Source organism: Phymastichus coffea, unplaced genomic scaffold (assembly GCF_024137745.1).
Source record: "Phymastichus coffea isolate CEN01 unplaced genomic scaffold, Cenicafe_Pcof_1.1 PCOF00026, whole genome shotgun sequence".
Classification (NCBI taxonomy): Eukaryota; Metazoa; Arthropoda; class Insecta; order Hymenoptera; family Eulophidae; genus Phymastichus; species Phymastichus coffea.
The window spans coordinates 69,508-85,317 of record NW_026706837.1 but is presented as its reverse complement, the minus strand read 5'-3'; the positions used below and the strand labels follow the sequence as shown (position 1 = coordinate 85,317).

The 15,810-nt window shown below is 35.7% G+C and overlaps 1 protein-coding gene across 1 annotated transcript in view; it reads left to right on the top strand.

The window, feature by feature from the left end:
• LOC131675581 (calreticulin) overlaps positions 1-15,810 on the top strand; it is a gene marked incomplete at its 3' end in the record, with an annotated part of 262,526 nt that overhangs the window by 181,134 nt on the left and 65,582 nt on the right. Inside the window, exon 6 of the mRNA XM_058954615.1 lies at positions 8,969-9,205. Coding sequence (XP_058810598.1) covers positions 8,969-9,205 — 237 coding nt within the window. The remainder of the gene's footprint in view (positions 1-8,968; positions 9,206-15,810) is intronic.

Below are 15,810 nucleotides of genomic sequence, written 5' to 3'. Positions count from 1 at the left end.
GCATTAAATAAAAGAAAAGTAAGTCTAAACGAATTTTTTTTTACTGCTATCTCTCCTCTTCCTTTCTATTAGAATAGCTAGACCGGAACTCGAAAAAAACAAGTCTTCGAAAAGTATTTCAGCAAGGATTGGGATACTTTTCTATAAGACAGTCGCGCCGTAAAAGAAAAATTAAATTCTTTTTATGTGACAATTCCAGCAAGGTCTGGGATATTCACATGCAAGTCCCGATTCCATTGGATCCTAGTGTTTGATGGAAGACTTGCAGTCCAATTTTATTTTTCTCTCTTTTAACGCGAAATGCGAAATAGAAAAGCTCTGATTCTCCAATCGCTCGTCCCGGTTTAGGCGTACGCACGCAAACAAAATAGAGCACCTGAGATAACGTCCGCCTTAGACATACCTGAGATAGTGACCCGGACGTCACACTAATAAAAAGGCGCTTTTCAGGACATAACATTAATACCGAAGGGTTGAAAACCCCCTTTTTAATAGGTGTAAATACACTATTTTTTGTACTGTTTTACGACATGTAAAATAGTAAATCAGCTCGAGTGATTTGAAAGTCGCACTGATAATGAGAAAATACCAAAATTAAATTGACGTTTTTCCGGATTTAAAAAAAAAATATGTTTAAGGGGTGTTTCATCCCCTAGAAACCACCCCCGTCAAATTATCAGCAGGTTAATCCACCTAATCCCGGGATAAACAAGTTTAGTCGTTTGTTATTTCTTGAAATAATTTAATCCTATGTATGAGCTAGCTACCTCAACTAACCAACCTTCCTTTAACCCAACAAACCCCCATAAACCACCCTTACCGAACCACATGCGGGCTAAACTTATATAAATAGCGAAAAATAAATGTGTTTCTTGAATAACATTCATGCTGCATAACAATATGTCCCAAGTATTAAAAATTTTATGTAATAATTATTATTTTCTTTTCATTATAAATACAAACAAGATAAAAATAATTAATAACGGCTTATAAATATAAGATTTGAGACGAAAATAAATTATAAGTAATTATTAACTATTTTGTTTTTTCGCAATTAATAATAACAGTTATAGTATCAGTTTTTTTAATAATATTTGCATTGTATTACATATAGCTGTGTATAAAAAAGTAATAATAATAGTTATTATTTTTTAAACGTAAAGTTAATTCGTAATAAAGAAAAATAACTAGTAATAACAGTTAAAAATTATTATTTACAAAAGTGGAAGTTTAATATAGTTATTATTTCTTTTTTAATCATTTACAATTTGTCAATGAGAAAAGAAATTATAATAAATAATTGATTATATTAATAGTTATAAATAATTATTATAGTCCCAATTCCTATACTTATAAACTGTTTACTTTTTTCAATTTTCACTTGTGATTTAATTTACTTTTTGTTGGTACTGTACTTTGCTGTACACTTTATCTTATTTAAAATTTTGTCTTCTCAGTGGCTCGATGAAGATAAGTTATATCAAATCTCCACCCCTTACGATAATAAGAAATCCGATACATATTTTATTATTAATAGTATTTGAAGAAAAGTCAAGTATTTAAAAAGTTAAAGTTTTTTTATAGTGCTGGATTTATAAATAAACTTATTTCTATATTTACATACAAATTTCTCGAACACGAAAATATGGTACGTAACAAGAAGAAAAGTTTTTGTCTACTACGTAAGTATTTATGTCACTTATCATATATAATTTTATTCAAATATTTTAATTTGTAAACATGTGAAACATAACGGTTAAAACGTATGATCGAATTCTATCTATAGACTCGGTTTTCTTTTGTCTTTTGTAAAATTATTTAACTTCAAAAAAGAGTATTTATATCTTGATTTTGTTTTAGATTAAAATAAGAAGATCAATCCTTTGAACGCAGTCAATTTATTATTAGCATATTTTCAAAGCTTACAAATACCAGATAGCGAGATTAATTTCACAGAAATTAAATTGTCAGAAAAGTTGAAAGAAATATTAATAGATGCCGTGTATGAGTTTAATGATATTGATATGATTGTTGAAGAGACGTTAGATTTTCATGAAGATTATAAAGATACTGATACTAAAATTATCGAAGATGAAGTTCAACATCACTTTCCTGATCCTGATTTTGCACCAACAAATCAGTGCACAAATGATGATGAAGAAATCACATTTGATTATAAACAAAGAGCCGTAGCATTTTGGAGGAGCGGAAAAAACAAAAACTTAAAACTGAATACTGTACAACATTGATTCAAAAAAGTTTCATCTATAGTCAACTTAAACGTTGGGCGAAAACAATTAATAAAAATAAAACTTACCGAGAAAAAATTGCTCAAATTTGCCAATACACTTTTGATAATTTAAAAGCCGCTATTGCAGCTGGTACGATAGTGCATGATCGAAATATACGGAAATGGGCATTGCAAGCTCAAAAAAATTATTGGCCATGAAGATATAAGATTTAAGGCTTTTCAAAATTGGTTACTAAAATTTAAAAAAGTTCATAGAATAGTATCTAGAAAAGTAAATAAATTTATCACCAATAAAACATTAGAAAGTAAAGAAGAACTACAAACTAATGCTGATGCTTTTGTAGCTGATGTTAAATCATGTATACCAGAAATCGGCATTGCAAACTTTTATAATTCAGATCCGAGTGGTTTCGAATTAGAAATGCACTCGGGAAGAACATTAGCAGTTGAAGAGAAAAGCAGGTGCAATGTCTGGTACAGTCGGTTTCATCAATAACGGACAGTTATACAATTCAGCCAACTATATCAGTAACAAGGAAACTTTTATCACCACTTCTTATAGTATTAAAAGAAAAAAGTGGTCTATTCAGTCCCATAGTGGAATCTTCATTATTTAGACCAGAAAATGTGCATGTCGAAGCATCTAAATCTGGAAAATTAACGACAACTGTGTATTTTTTTTTTCATTATAATGCAATGACATAAAAAAATGTTGACATTTTTTTATTTTAGATCATTTTCAAATTTGGTTGAAAGAAGTTTTTTACCAAATGTTGGACCTCAATCTGTACTTTTACTCGACTCTTGGAGTAGACATTGCGATAAAGTTGTAAGGGAAACGATGCCGACAAACAAAATTGTTAGTATAAAAAAAATTCCCACAGAAACGACAGGGAACATCCAACCACTCCATGTTTATGGATTTCGTATCTGGAAAAACTTCGTTCGACGTTTATCAGATCAAGTAATTTTGATGGACTATGAAATGAATCTACATCATAAAAATGCAGTCTCTTGTCCATAATAAGCTTTCTTCACCAAGATATACAAATATTTTTAAATACGCTTGGTATAAAAGCAGCTACATTGCTGAAAAACCAGCTAAAACAGATAAACCTGTTGATTTTAGTTTTGGGGATTCTTGCAATATACATTGCGAAGTAGAAGCATGTAAAAATGTTGCTATAATACGTTGTGGTTGGTGTAAAAGATCATTATGTTTCAAACACTTTTTCGATGATTATTATCATTTCTGTAAGAAATTCGTTGAATGATACATTTTAATTTACCAATAAATAAAAAAAAGAAAAAGATAAAAATTATTATGAAAAATTAAAATATATGTTGTATCGCGTACGATGGCTCTTACGTAAATATATTTATGTATCTACATACGAATATTAATATATATGTATAGATCTATAAATGATAATTAGACCTCGTGTTATTCTCGTGTTTATTTTTAAGAGATATTTCTTGCCATTTTGGTACTATTAAAATAAAATGTATTAAACATATTTTTATTTGTCATAAATTATGTTTGAGCTACAGATATGATTTATCAAAAAAAAATGGGATACCCCACTTACGGTGTAGAAATCAATTATTTTAAGAAAAAGCAACTGATAAACTCAATTCTTCCAAAGTTTGGTCTATTAGCCTACATTTGGTTGGGTAAGGGTGGTTTATGGGGGTTTGATGGGTTAGAGGCAGGTTGGTTAGTTCAGGTAGCACGCTGAGGCGTATGATTAAATTATTTCAGGAAATAACAAACGACTTAACTCGTGTTTCCCAGGGTTAGGAGGTTTAGCCTGCCTGTGTTTCAGTAAGGGTGGTTTATAAGGGTGGAGGTTAGATAGGTTAGGGGTAGGTGGATAAGAGGTATGTGATTCAGCTGGGATAACTCGCATATGGTGTAAAATTCAATTATTTCAAGAAATAACAAACGACTAAACTTGCTTTTCCCAGGATTAGGTGGGTTAGTCTGCATGTGGTTTGGTAAGGGTGGTTTATGGGGGTTTGGTGGGTTAGAGGCAGGTAGGTTAGTTGAGGTAGCTAACTCATACATAGGATTAAATTATTTCAAGAAATAACAAACGACTAAACTTGTTTATCCCAGGGTTAGGTGGATTAACCTGCTGATAATTTGACGGGGGTGGTTTCTAGGTGGTGAAACACCCCTTAAACATATTTCTTTTTAAATCCGGAAACACGCCAATTTAATTTTGGTATTTTCTCATTATCAGTGCGATTTTCAAATCACTCGAGCTGATTTACTATATTACATGTCGTAAAACAGTACAAAAAATAGTATATTTACCCCTATTAAAAAGGGGGTTGCAACTCTTTGTTATAAATGTTATGTCCTTAAAAGCGCCTTTTTATAAGAAATTTTTTAACGTTGATTTTACTGAAAAATATTCATTTGATGCTGAAAAATATTAAAAAAACTAATTTTAGGGGTTGATTTTCAGGGTGGATTTCACCCCTTAAAAGCCCTTATGGGCCAATAAAAAAAAACACATATTTAATTTTTTTTCAAGTACTACAACATATCCCAAAATCATTTAAATCAGTTAGGTCGGGTTGGGTTGATTCCCTTGTATGGGATCTCGAGCCACGCTAAATCTGAATCCGAGGTCAGATTTTAAAAATTCAAGATGACGGATCCAATATGGGAACGGGAAAGAAAAAAAATCAAGATTTTGAGGAACGTCAAATTACGATTATACTGTACTCTGTGTCGAGAAAACGAAAATATGAATATATTTCTATGTGAGATTTTTCGAAAATTATATGAGATAGGAATTTATGAATTCTCATATCACTAGTCAGGTTGAGGGTCAATTGAGTTATCAGCTGCATAGCCTTAACTCTATTAGTTTCAGTGATAATTTCACTAACTTATATTCAATATGACGTGAAGGTTGCAGTTCGGACTTTGATGAGGTGTTTTTTTTTTTTTTTTTTTTTGTACTTTTTGAAATTTTTATATTTTTTTGTGTTTTTAATTTGATTTTTTTTTAATAATTTTTATATTTTTTTCCCCTTCGTTTTTGTAAGTATCGTTAGAATAAGGTTCAGAGATTGTCGTCAGTTCGAGTATACTCAAAATAACATAGATATATTCATATTATTTTGAATCCCTGAATCTTTTTCTTCCGTAGTAATCGCCAATCAATTATTTCGCTAACTGTATTCTACATACTAATTGATCTTCATACTCACCTTCCTTATAACATTTGTGTAGAATATAAGAATTGACTATAGCCAGATCTATATAATAATACATTATTGAATGCCACCATTTTTTAGATCTTCTTCCTATTATATATATTTCCCTCAATTAATCAAACCTATATACACCATCCATTTTTTTATAAGCCTGGATCGTAATTGGACAAAATATAGGAAGCCGATATCCATCTTTCAGTTTCCGAGTGATCTGGACAGTTTCCGTAGGATTGAAAGCTGACGTCAACATTATGACTGGTTTCCTGTCCATCCATTTGATCGCAGAAATATCTTTTTTGATTCTATAATTGAAATCTCCTCTTTACATTTTCTCCTTTGCTTTCATTATTTCTGGCAACCCTGTCCTATTGTTTCGAACTGTTCCAACTGAGTAGATACCTTTATCGAGAAACTCTTCAATTAAGTTGACGGAAGTGAATAAGTTATCGAAATCTACCGAATATCCAACACCCAGAATATTTGTTACTAAGTTCAGAATTACACGTTCTCCAAGTGTATTTTTCGAGCCATCTCTGGCTTTTACAGTATAGACCTAAGATTTGACCACGTAACCTGTAGATGAGTCAGCCAAACACCAAACTTTGAACCCTCGTTTTATTGGCTTTATTGAAATATGTACTGAATAAAAAAGGACCGTCCCGAGAAGGGGATCATTGACTCATCTACAGAAACGGTCTTTGAGATGTTATAACTCTTATTACTTGTTTGGTTGATATAATCGATCAATGGTCTGATTTTGTAGAGCTTGTCGTAGTTTGGGTCAGTTCTTGGGTGTATAGAATCATTATCATTACAATGTATCATTTCCGTCAGCTTACAAAATCGAGTATAAGGCATAATATTTGAAACATAATCAACTTTGAGAAATGGATCTGAACTCCAATAATTTCTTACTCTTGGCAATTTGTGAATACCCATCAGAATCCACATTCCAAAGAGAGCCGAAACTTCTTCCTTATTCGTATCATGCCAATTCTTACTCTTTTTTTTGAAATGTATATTTATTAGTCTTAGTTACTACACTGTCTAATAGCGAAGTCGTGAAAATTTGAGAAAATAAAAATGATTCGACATTTTTCTTCGGTATTGAAAGTATTTTGATAGTTGAAGGTGAATCAAAAAAGTCCCTATCTACACCAAAATTGCCTACATTTTGAGTCCATTATGAATTCAAACACTGTCATCATTTACTAAGTCATCCAATTCTGATGAATCACATTCATCTGCATCGTCAATGGATTCATCTAAACTAAAATCCGACTCTTCTGGATTGACTGAAAGATTGTCTTTTTTGCTACGGGCTCTCTTGGCCATGTTTATGAAATATATTCTAAGTTTTTTTTTTATAAGAACTCAATTTTATCAATTGAAAATCTTAATTGAAACATTGACACTCGTCATTCGTTACAAAAATATTGAAACGTTATGAAAATCCCGAGGAATTCACTTGACACTGAATATTGAAAATGCTGGAGATAATAATTTTCTTTTGAGAGATATATTAAGCACTGAGAGTATCGTCACACTTACGAATGCAGTATACACATAACGAGCGACTGATTGTTGCTAAATAAACTTTGTAAATTTGTTATCCTATAACCGGAAGACGAATTAGAGAAAACGAAGAAAAATGTTATATAATAGTCTGCGCAAAATGCGTATTTGAATTATTCAGTCGAGTTGACGAGAAACTATCCAATTAGTTTCCTACTCATTTGGCTGTAATGCTTATGTGCACGAACGGAATAGGTGGCAAATCTCCGTATGTGACTAGTTGATTTTTTCTTATGGAAACTTTTGAGAAATGTATTTTATATCGAAGTGCCCACAACAAGGGAAAATATGATACAACGTTTAACTGACGCATGTAAATCCATCCGAAGAAGTTCTCTTATTATCAACTGTTGACATTTTATTTTATTAGACAAACATAATCTTCTGCTTTATAAAAAAGTAGTATATACCTTCTTGAATTATTGAAAATGAACGTATAAATGTACCACCAAAATGTTGATTAACGGATAATAAAAAATAATATTCAAAAAAATATCTTCTTAACTTCATATTTCTTAATTAACCTTCGAATGACTTTAAAGAACATAAAATAAATTTGAATTTTTCACTCATTCTGAATCTATAGTAAAAAATAGAGATCTCTTGGGCTTCTTGGGGTTTGGGTTTCTGAATTAATTTGTTGTAGGTTCCCGGTTTTATGGAGCTGTTATGAGAGTGTTCCCTATCACGGGTTTAAGTTTGTGGCGTATAATGTTTTGGTATTATGATACCCTCGAAGCTATGGAATAAATCCACGGAATGGAAACTATGGAAGGTCTCGTAAATACCTGATTTAATTTATTCGGTAACCGATGTTTCTGACAGTAGATTTCTGGCTCGTCATGTCCACTATTTCAAATTTTCGATCATTGTACTCGTTTACTGTTGTCTGAGTAGTTTATATTTTAAATTTATATAAGCATACTGAAAATAAAACAATAGTCTCTTATCGCACTCCTGAGGTATTTTTCTTTTGGAAAAATGGAATGACATCAAAATGAATTATGGTGTCATTGAAAACTCAGATTTTGTCTTCTTCGAAGTACATCTTATACCTTGCAAAAATCCAATTTTAAAAAATGGTTAGTGTTTTTTGAAGTAAAAAACTTGTCCTTTTTAACATTTTTCCAGATTCTCAATAAAATAAAAATGCGCGATGTAACAAGAGCTCAAATATAGCAAACACCTGTATTTTTTGCACTTTTAGGTTAGGATATCTCGGAAATTTGACGTATAGGGTATATTTTAAGCTTGGATTCGGATTCAGCACATCAAAGCCCTTCGTATATACGAGATTTAGTCTCTGGGCCTAAAATTTGCCGGTTTGTGTAGTCAAACAAGGTAATTCATGATCGGCGTGGATATTTAAGAGGGCCGTGAATACTAATCCATTGTTCAGAAATATATCATTTAACAATTATCTTGTCAGAAGCGTATGTTAATATGTATTAAAAGCTTTTCTTACAAATTAGGAAGATTCCTCATAATGCATCGGGCAATCTAGCAATCATACATATAATTATAATACATATACTCGTAAACTGTTGTGCACCGTAACATACATGAAAATCGATATATAGATATAATATACCATATTTTCGGTACACAATAGTTCATGTGCATAATATGTCAGCACGATTGTTAGTTTACCATGCATTGTCTGTAGATGTGACAAACTCAAGCTCTTTTCAAAAAATAAAAAAACGACAATGTCTTTTCTAAATACTGCACGGAACTTTCACTTTCCATATACGTTGATAATATAAATAAATCAATAAGTAATTTAATATTCAATAATCACCTCATGGTATTTTAACTTTTTTAGTGATTCTTCAAGAAGATCTACGTTACTAATAAATGACTTATAATTTTAATTTGATTAATAAGAAATAACTTTGTCATTTTCAGGGAGAATGGAAACCAAAGCAAATAGATAATCCTAACTATAAAGGTCCATGGGTACATCCCGAAATAGATAATCCCGAATATAAACCTGATCCAGAGCTATACAGAAAAAAAGAACTTTGTGCTGTTGGATTTGATTTGTGGCAAGTGAAATCTGGTACAATTTTTGATAACATTCTTATAACTGATGATATAGATTATGCTAAACGAGTTGGAGATGAAATCTGGAAACTAAGAATTGTAAGTGAACTAAAATGTATGATCTATAAGATTGCTATTTTAAAACCTCTTTAAGGATATTTATTGATTTTGAAATATTTGTCAGAAAAAAAGAAGAATACTCAACCTTTAGATCCCTAAATTTTCAGAAGCTTTTTCAGCCTATTTTATCAACTTTTAAGTATAAATTTTAAGTATAAATGTTTTGAACATTTTCCATTCCTTCAAGACTAGCGAAATTCACTTGCTGAAACTTATATGGTAATATAAGAAGATATCCATTTAGAAATGGCATAAATATATATCAATGCAAACTTTAGAATTTAGAACAACGTATTTTTAAATAACGTATTAGTTATATTTTTTATTTATGGGTAAACTGAATTATATCTATAATAGTAATAATCTATTCTAAATTGAATTTATTGCTGTTTATATGTGACCGAATTTATTTCAAATCAGGCATGCCGATGACAGCCTTATCTCAGATCGAGTCACAGTGACAGTAAGTTGTTAAGTATTAAAAATAAGCCAATCTATATTTTTTCATTTTTTGATTGCACAAATTGTACTTTGAAAGTGTATTTGAAAGTGTATGTCGGAAATTTTATTTGATCGAAAATTGATTCTAAATTTTTTTTTATTTTGCTTTTGCAACGGTAGTCGATTTAATTAATCGAACCGTTCGCGATTCTGCTTCTCGCGCGTTAGTTCTAACAGCTAAGAGCAAGAGGGGGCGCGCGATCTTTTGAATAGACAGTTACGCCTCAGCTGTTCACGCGAGTTTACTGCCGACTTGTGTTTTGCACTTTGATTTGCAAAAATAATTAGTTTTCTGAACAATTACGTGCGTGGGTGCAACAATAGTATTGCAGCAGCAAGCAGCGGTACAGAATCAGCAGATTTGCAGTAGATAAAGGCGAATTGAGGCAGCGCAGCTGATAATAGAGGGGCAGCGGCAGTTGAAATTTTTGCAATAACAATTACGGCTGATCACCGTAATTGCACTGCATGGTAGGTGCACCTTCCATTATATTAAGCGATACAAAATACTTTCGATATTTTGTATATTCGTGATATGGTTATTTTTTTATTCGCACCAAGCGTTAGTTCGCGGTAATATTCGAATCTTCTCTCTCTCTCTTTATCACGCAAAATAGTTAATTGTAAAATCCTATTCGCGAGCGTTAGTCTTTCGGCCCTACAAAGACTGTAGTGATTTTTTTTATTAATTAAAGTCTGTTAAATTTATTCGCCGTTTTCGTCATTTAATTTTCCTAGTAGCTTAAGTAATTGAAAAAGGCTTAGGTTTTAATCCAATTACGTCTAAGGGATTAAGAAGATTAGGAGTAAAGTCGCTCACACTTAAAACTCATCAAGTGTAACAAGACACGTGACTTAAGGTGGGTTCAACTCCGTTCGATAGAAGACAACTAGGATAAATCATCTGACGTTAAGGCGAATACACGTATTATAATACGTGTTTAACGGAGCGGCGGTTTGCTCTGCATCGTGGGAGTTTGTTCTTAAATAAATTTCTCATTTTTCAGATAACCTCCCCCGTTACGCTTTATATATTTTATTTATTAATATTCGAAAATGTTTCTTCACTTATTTCGTAGTGTTTATAACACTATTTTTAATTGTACGAACGGAATTAATCAATATTAATAAATGGCGGGAAAATGCATTGAAAAAAAAATTCAAAATTGATTTTCTCTAAAAAATTTTTGTTCTCTTAAAATATTATCATAGTTAGAGTAATATAAGACCTTTAATATATTACTAAAAACATCCCGGAGTTTTAAGATTTGTCGGAATAAAACACCTTGTTTTGAATTTTTTACGTTTTTTTAAATAAAAAAGACATGCACTTTATTTTTAATGAAAAACTAAATATCTTCTGTCATAGATGAACCAAAGACGTAGTTTATATTTACTACATGAATAGCAAAAAAAAAGTTATTTTTAAAAAATTGATTGAAAAATATTAAGTTTTGGAAGTTATTATTTATTTCAATTAGAATTGATACTTTATTTTTGGTATACAACAATGTATATGTATTTAATCCATTAATATAGGATAATCTAATAAAAGAATTCACTATACGAAGTGTAAAAAGTTACTTATAAACATTACGTTGTGGATAAAAACCCATTATAAATAGTTAAAGGTTAGTTTCAATTATTTGTTAATGTATAAATATATCTATATCTATAAATTAATGTATAATATCAACTTATACATCGCGAGCTAAATACATTAATGATTAGATACTTAATTCTACTTCAATTAGCTAGACTACAGTGCTTGACTTCTGTAAATTCTTTCTTTTTGTATTTTTCCCACCTAAGTTTCTTAATTTAACCTAGATTTCTTTAACTGATTACGTCATGTACATTATATATCCCTAGGTAGCTAAAAATAATATATTACAATCTAGAAATAACTGACTTTTTACAAAGTATACCATTAGTAAGTAAGTATTAGTGTAACAATCCTATCTATGAGCTCTTCTCTTATTTTCACTGCATAACTATGACTCGCTAAACTCATAAATCTACATATGTCAATTAGCATATTAAACGGCACCACCTCTCATATTATATGATTGTATTAGTGCTAGAGTCAAATTGCATGACCATGTAAGAAGCGTGCCGTCTATTTATAGAAATAGATATGATAATTTTTATTGTTCAATTAAAATGCGTTAAGAGTAATTTCAATGAAACAAAGTATTTTTTATATAGATTTTAGGGCATAGATTAAGATTATAATATTTTCAATTACTTTTAACTACTAAATCGTATTAAATTTTAATATATAAACTTAATTTGTTTATAACTTTGTAAATGTTAATTATTATAATAAAGCGAATACTCTGAACTCAAGATGACTATCTAAGAAACATGAGTAAAAACTTGTTTCATTGATAACAACTTAGTTATTACTGTTACCAATAAATATACAATTAATAATTTATTTAAACAAATAATAGTATATGAATTGAAAGCGCTAATTCTGTACATAATAACAACATTATTATAATTTATTAATCTTAATTTTTTTTTTTTTTTTTTTTTTTTTTATGGTGGTAAAAAAACAGGATAAATCCTCATGGACCATAACGGTTGGAGTGTGACGGCAGTTCACCGAAGCTACCCACCTACACTCTCCCACCCGCCGTATGACGTGACTCGCTGATCCTCTCAGACCGGGCTGTTTCAAGCGATCTATCAATCGAGCGCAAGGAGCCTCCGGGTCGTCGAAGACCAGCTGACCGCCCAAATCCCGCTTCTCTTCAACCGGAGGGTAAACCGTCCGGGGAAGAGTAGTAAAATCCACCTACACCATTCTTCAGCGGGGAACCGCGTAAGCATTACTTCCCGCTGGAGAACCGCGTCAAGTCCTCTCGTTGTCCACGGGTCCTGTATCGTTTCGTTACGTCCGTTTATTCACATTCATCCATTTGTTCATACCATTTACTCTCGCATTCTTCTCGTCTAACACTCGACTTCCAGGCAACCGTCCGCCTTTTTCCCTCGTAGGATAGTCTCAACGTACGTTGCCGTTACCGTCCAGTAGTCTTTGTCTTGTAGCATCTTTGCTACAATGTTGTTGGGCGTGATGTTTCCAAGTGTCGTCTCCAGTCTTTGCCTTTCGTCGTTCCAGTGTGAGCATTTGAAAAATGTATGCTCTGCGTCATCACATTTGTATCCACAGTATTTACAGTCGGCGCTGTTAACTTTGTCTCTGTCAAACAGATATTTCCTGAAGTACCCGTGGCCGGTAAGAAACTGGGTCAGGTAAAAATTCACTTCCCCAAATTGCCTCTCCGTCCACGGTCTCAGGTCGTCGATGAGTCGTCTAGTCCATGCTCCGTTCGTGCTCATCCTCCATTGTTTGTTCCAGTCCGTCATCGTCCTAGTTCTTTCGTCCTGGGCGGCTTCCGTTCTGGTCATGTCACTGTTTCGTTCGTACACGCGTTTCCGCTCTCTGGCGAGCATGTTTATCGGGATAACCCCCGCCACCACCAGGACAACCTCAGCCGAGACTGTCCTGTAGGCGCAGGCTATCCTCAGTGCTCCCTGTCTTTGTACGTTTGTCAGTCGTTTGCAGTATTTCTTGACCTCCAACGCGTCGGCCCACACCTCCGCCCCGTAGAGCATGATCGAGTGGGTCGTTGTCATCAGTAGTCGTCTTTTCCATTGTCTCGGTTCAAATGTATTTGCCATAAGACGACTGAGAGCGGAAGTCCTCTCTGCCGCCTTCCTCGCTGTCTGTTGTATGTGCGGCCAGAAGGTCATCTTCGTATCTAGGGTCACCCCCAGATACTCGACCGCCCTACTGGTCCGCAGCGATACCTCTCCGACTGTCATAGGAATCAGGGTATTAATCCTGCTTCCCGTCAGAAGGATGAGTTCTGTCTTGGCCAGGGCAAGGCTAAGTCCGCGTTCAGTCATCCATCTATTGATTCGTAACATCGCGCGGTTCAGAAGCATTTGCGCCAGCTCCGGGGTACGGGCTATTATCACCACAGCCACATCATCGGCGTAGGCAACCAGCTCCACCCCCGGTGGCATCGGTAGTCTTAGTAGTGCGTCGTACAGTATGTTCCAGAAGTCGGGTCCAAGGATTGAACTTTGGGCGACTCCTGCTGTGATTCGTCTGGTCACTGTTCTGTCGGTCGTCTCGTATCGAATCCATCTGTCGTGTAGGTACTCCCTCATCACCCGCATCAGGTATTCAGGAACCCTGAAAGTTTGTAGGGCCTCCAGAATATCCCCCCACCGAGCGGAGTTGAAGGCATTCCTGACATCAAGAGTCGCGAGAAGTACTATTGGCCTCGCTCCGTAGCACACGCGCCCCGTCCGCCGAAAGGCGTCGGTCACTTGTCGAATCGCCCCTATAGTTGAGCAGTCCCGTCTGAATCCGTGCTGGTTTCCTGCAAGTCCTCCATTTGCAGTTACCGCGTTCGTCAGTCTTGGTTTCAATAACGCTTCGTAAAGTTTACCCGCTGTGTCTAGAAGACTCAGGGGCCTATAGGAAGACGGACTATTCGGTTCTCCTTTTCTTTTATGCAGGAGAACCAGTCTAGCAGTCTTCCATCGTCTGGGAAAGATGCTCGCACGTAAGACCGCGTTATACTTATCCAGGAGGAGTCCTGGACGTACGCCCACGATCTGCTGGAGGATCTCTCCCGGGATACCGTCTGGTCCGGGTGCCTTACCAGGCTTGATCGTGGACACAGCCTTAGTGAGCTCTGCCACGACAAACTCTGGCACTGTCGTCTCTTGTTCGTTCGTCATTTCTTCCGTCTCTGGTTGGTTTGGGAAAAGTCCATCTACTATTGCTTTCATGGTCTGCTCTTTTTCCGTGCGCGGTTCATCCTCCGGCGGCAGGCAATGCATTCCCCACGGAGGAGGAAAATCTCGTCCGTCCACCAGTACATTGCTCGTTTGTACGTTCGGCCCTTGCGTCGAGTCATCGTGGCGTCGCACAGTTCCGTTATCAGTTCCATTGTCTTGTCCGTTATCCATTCGGCACGCTCCCGCAGACCAAGCTCTGCCAGGACAGACTCGGCGGGTAACGGTGCCTCCCATAGCAGTTTGTCAAACAGCTCTCTATCTTGTCGTCGTAGGTTCCAATACGTTGAAGTCCTGTCTCTAGTTTGTCCGTTTCGTACGTTCGTCGATTGATCTGTCACCTCAAAGACGATATGCTGATGATCGCTGGCTGTATAGTCCTCGGTCACCCGCCATCCTCTTATCCGCGACGAGATCCTGTCTGACGTCATCGTCACATCGGGTATTGAGTATCCGAAGCCCGGTCGTCTATAGGTCATTGTCGTCCCTTGGTTGACCACTACCAGATCAAGCCTTGCGGCCATCTCCAGAAGCAGCCTTCCTCGTTTGTCCGTCGTTGTCATACCCCACTCGACCGCTCTCGCGTTCATGTCTCCCGCGACGACAAAGTCACCCGGGAGACCTGTGAGGGCGTCTTCCAGCTTACCGACTTTTTCCTCGTACACTGCCATCGTGCAGTTTAGGGTCAAATATACGCTGAAGTAGGTGACGGAATCAACCCTCACCCACGCGTAATCTTCCCCCCTGCCAGACGCTTGTATTCTCCTAGCCGGTTTGCCTTTGACCCATATGGCCGACGTACCGAGGGTATTCGAGAATCAGCCCTTCTGCTCTCGTAAGTCCCACAGTTGCTCGCTCAGTATCAGTATGTCTACGTTTCGTTCCTTCGCTGTCTGTGATACAAGCAGCTGGGCTGCCTCACACCTACGCAGGTTTCCTTGTAAGATTCCTGTCATTGTCGTGTCTGATTCCGGCACTCCTCCAGCGCTGCCCGGTAGGCCGCGCACGCTCCCGTTCCCGGGACGTGCGCCCTCTCCGTTGCACGCGCCTCGGAACATAGGAAGCACGTCGGCTGTTTGGTGGGGCAGGCTCTCCCGACATGGCCGGTCCCCCCGCACCTCCAACAGAACTGTCCTCTGTCAGGTCCTGTGCAGTCCGTTCGTCTATGTCCGTATCCGAGGCACCGGTAGCACCTCGGGACCGTCAATCTTTCTCTCAGCCGACAGTTGACCCAGCCGATCTTGATTCTGCCCTTCTTG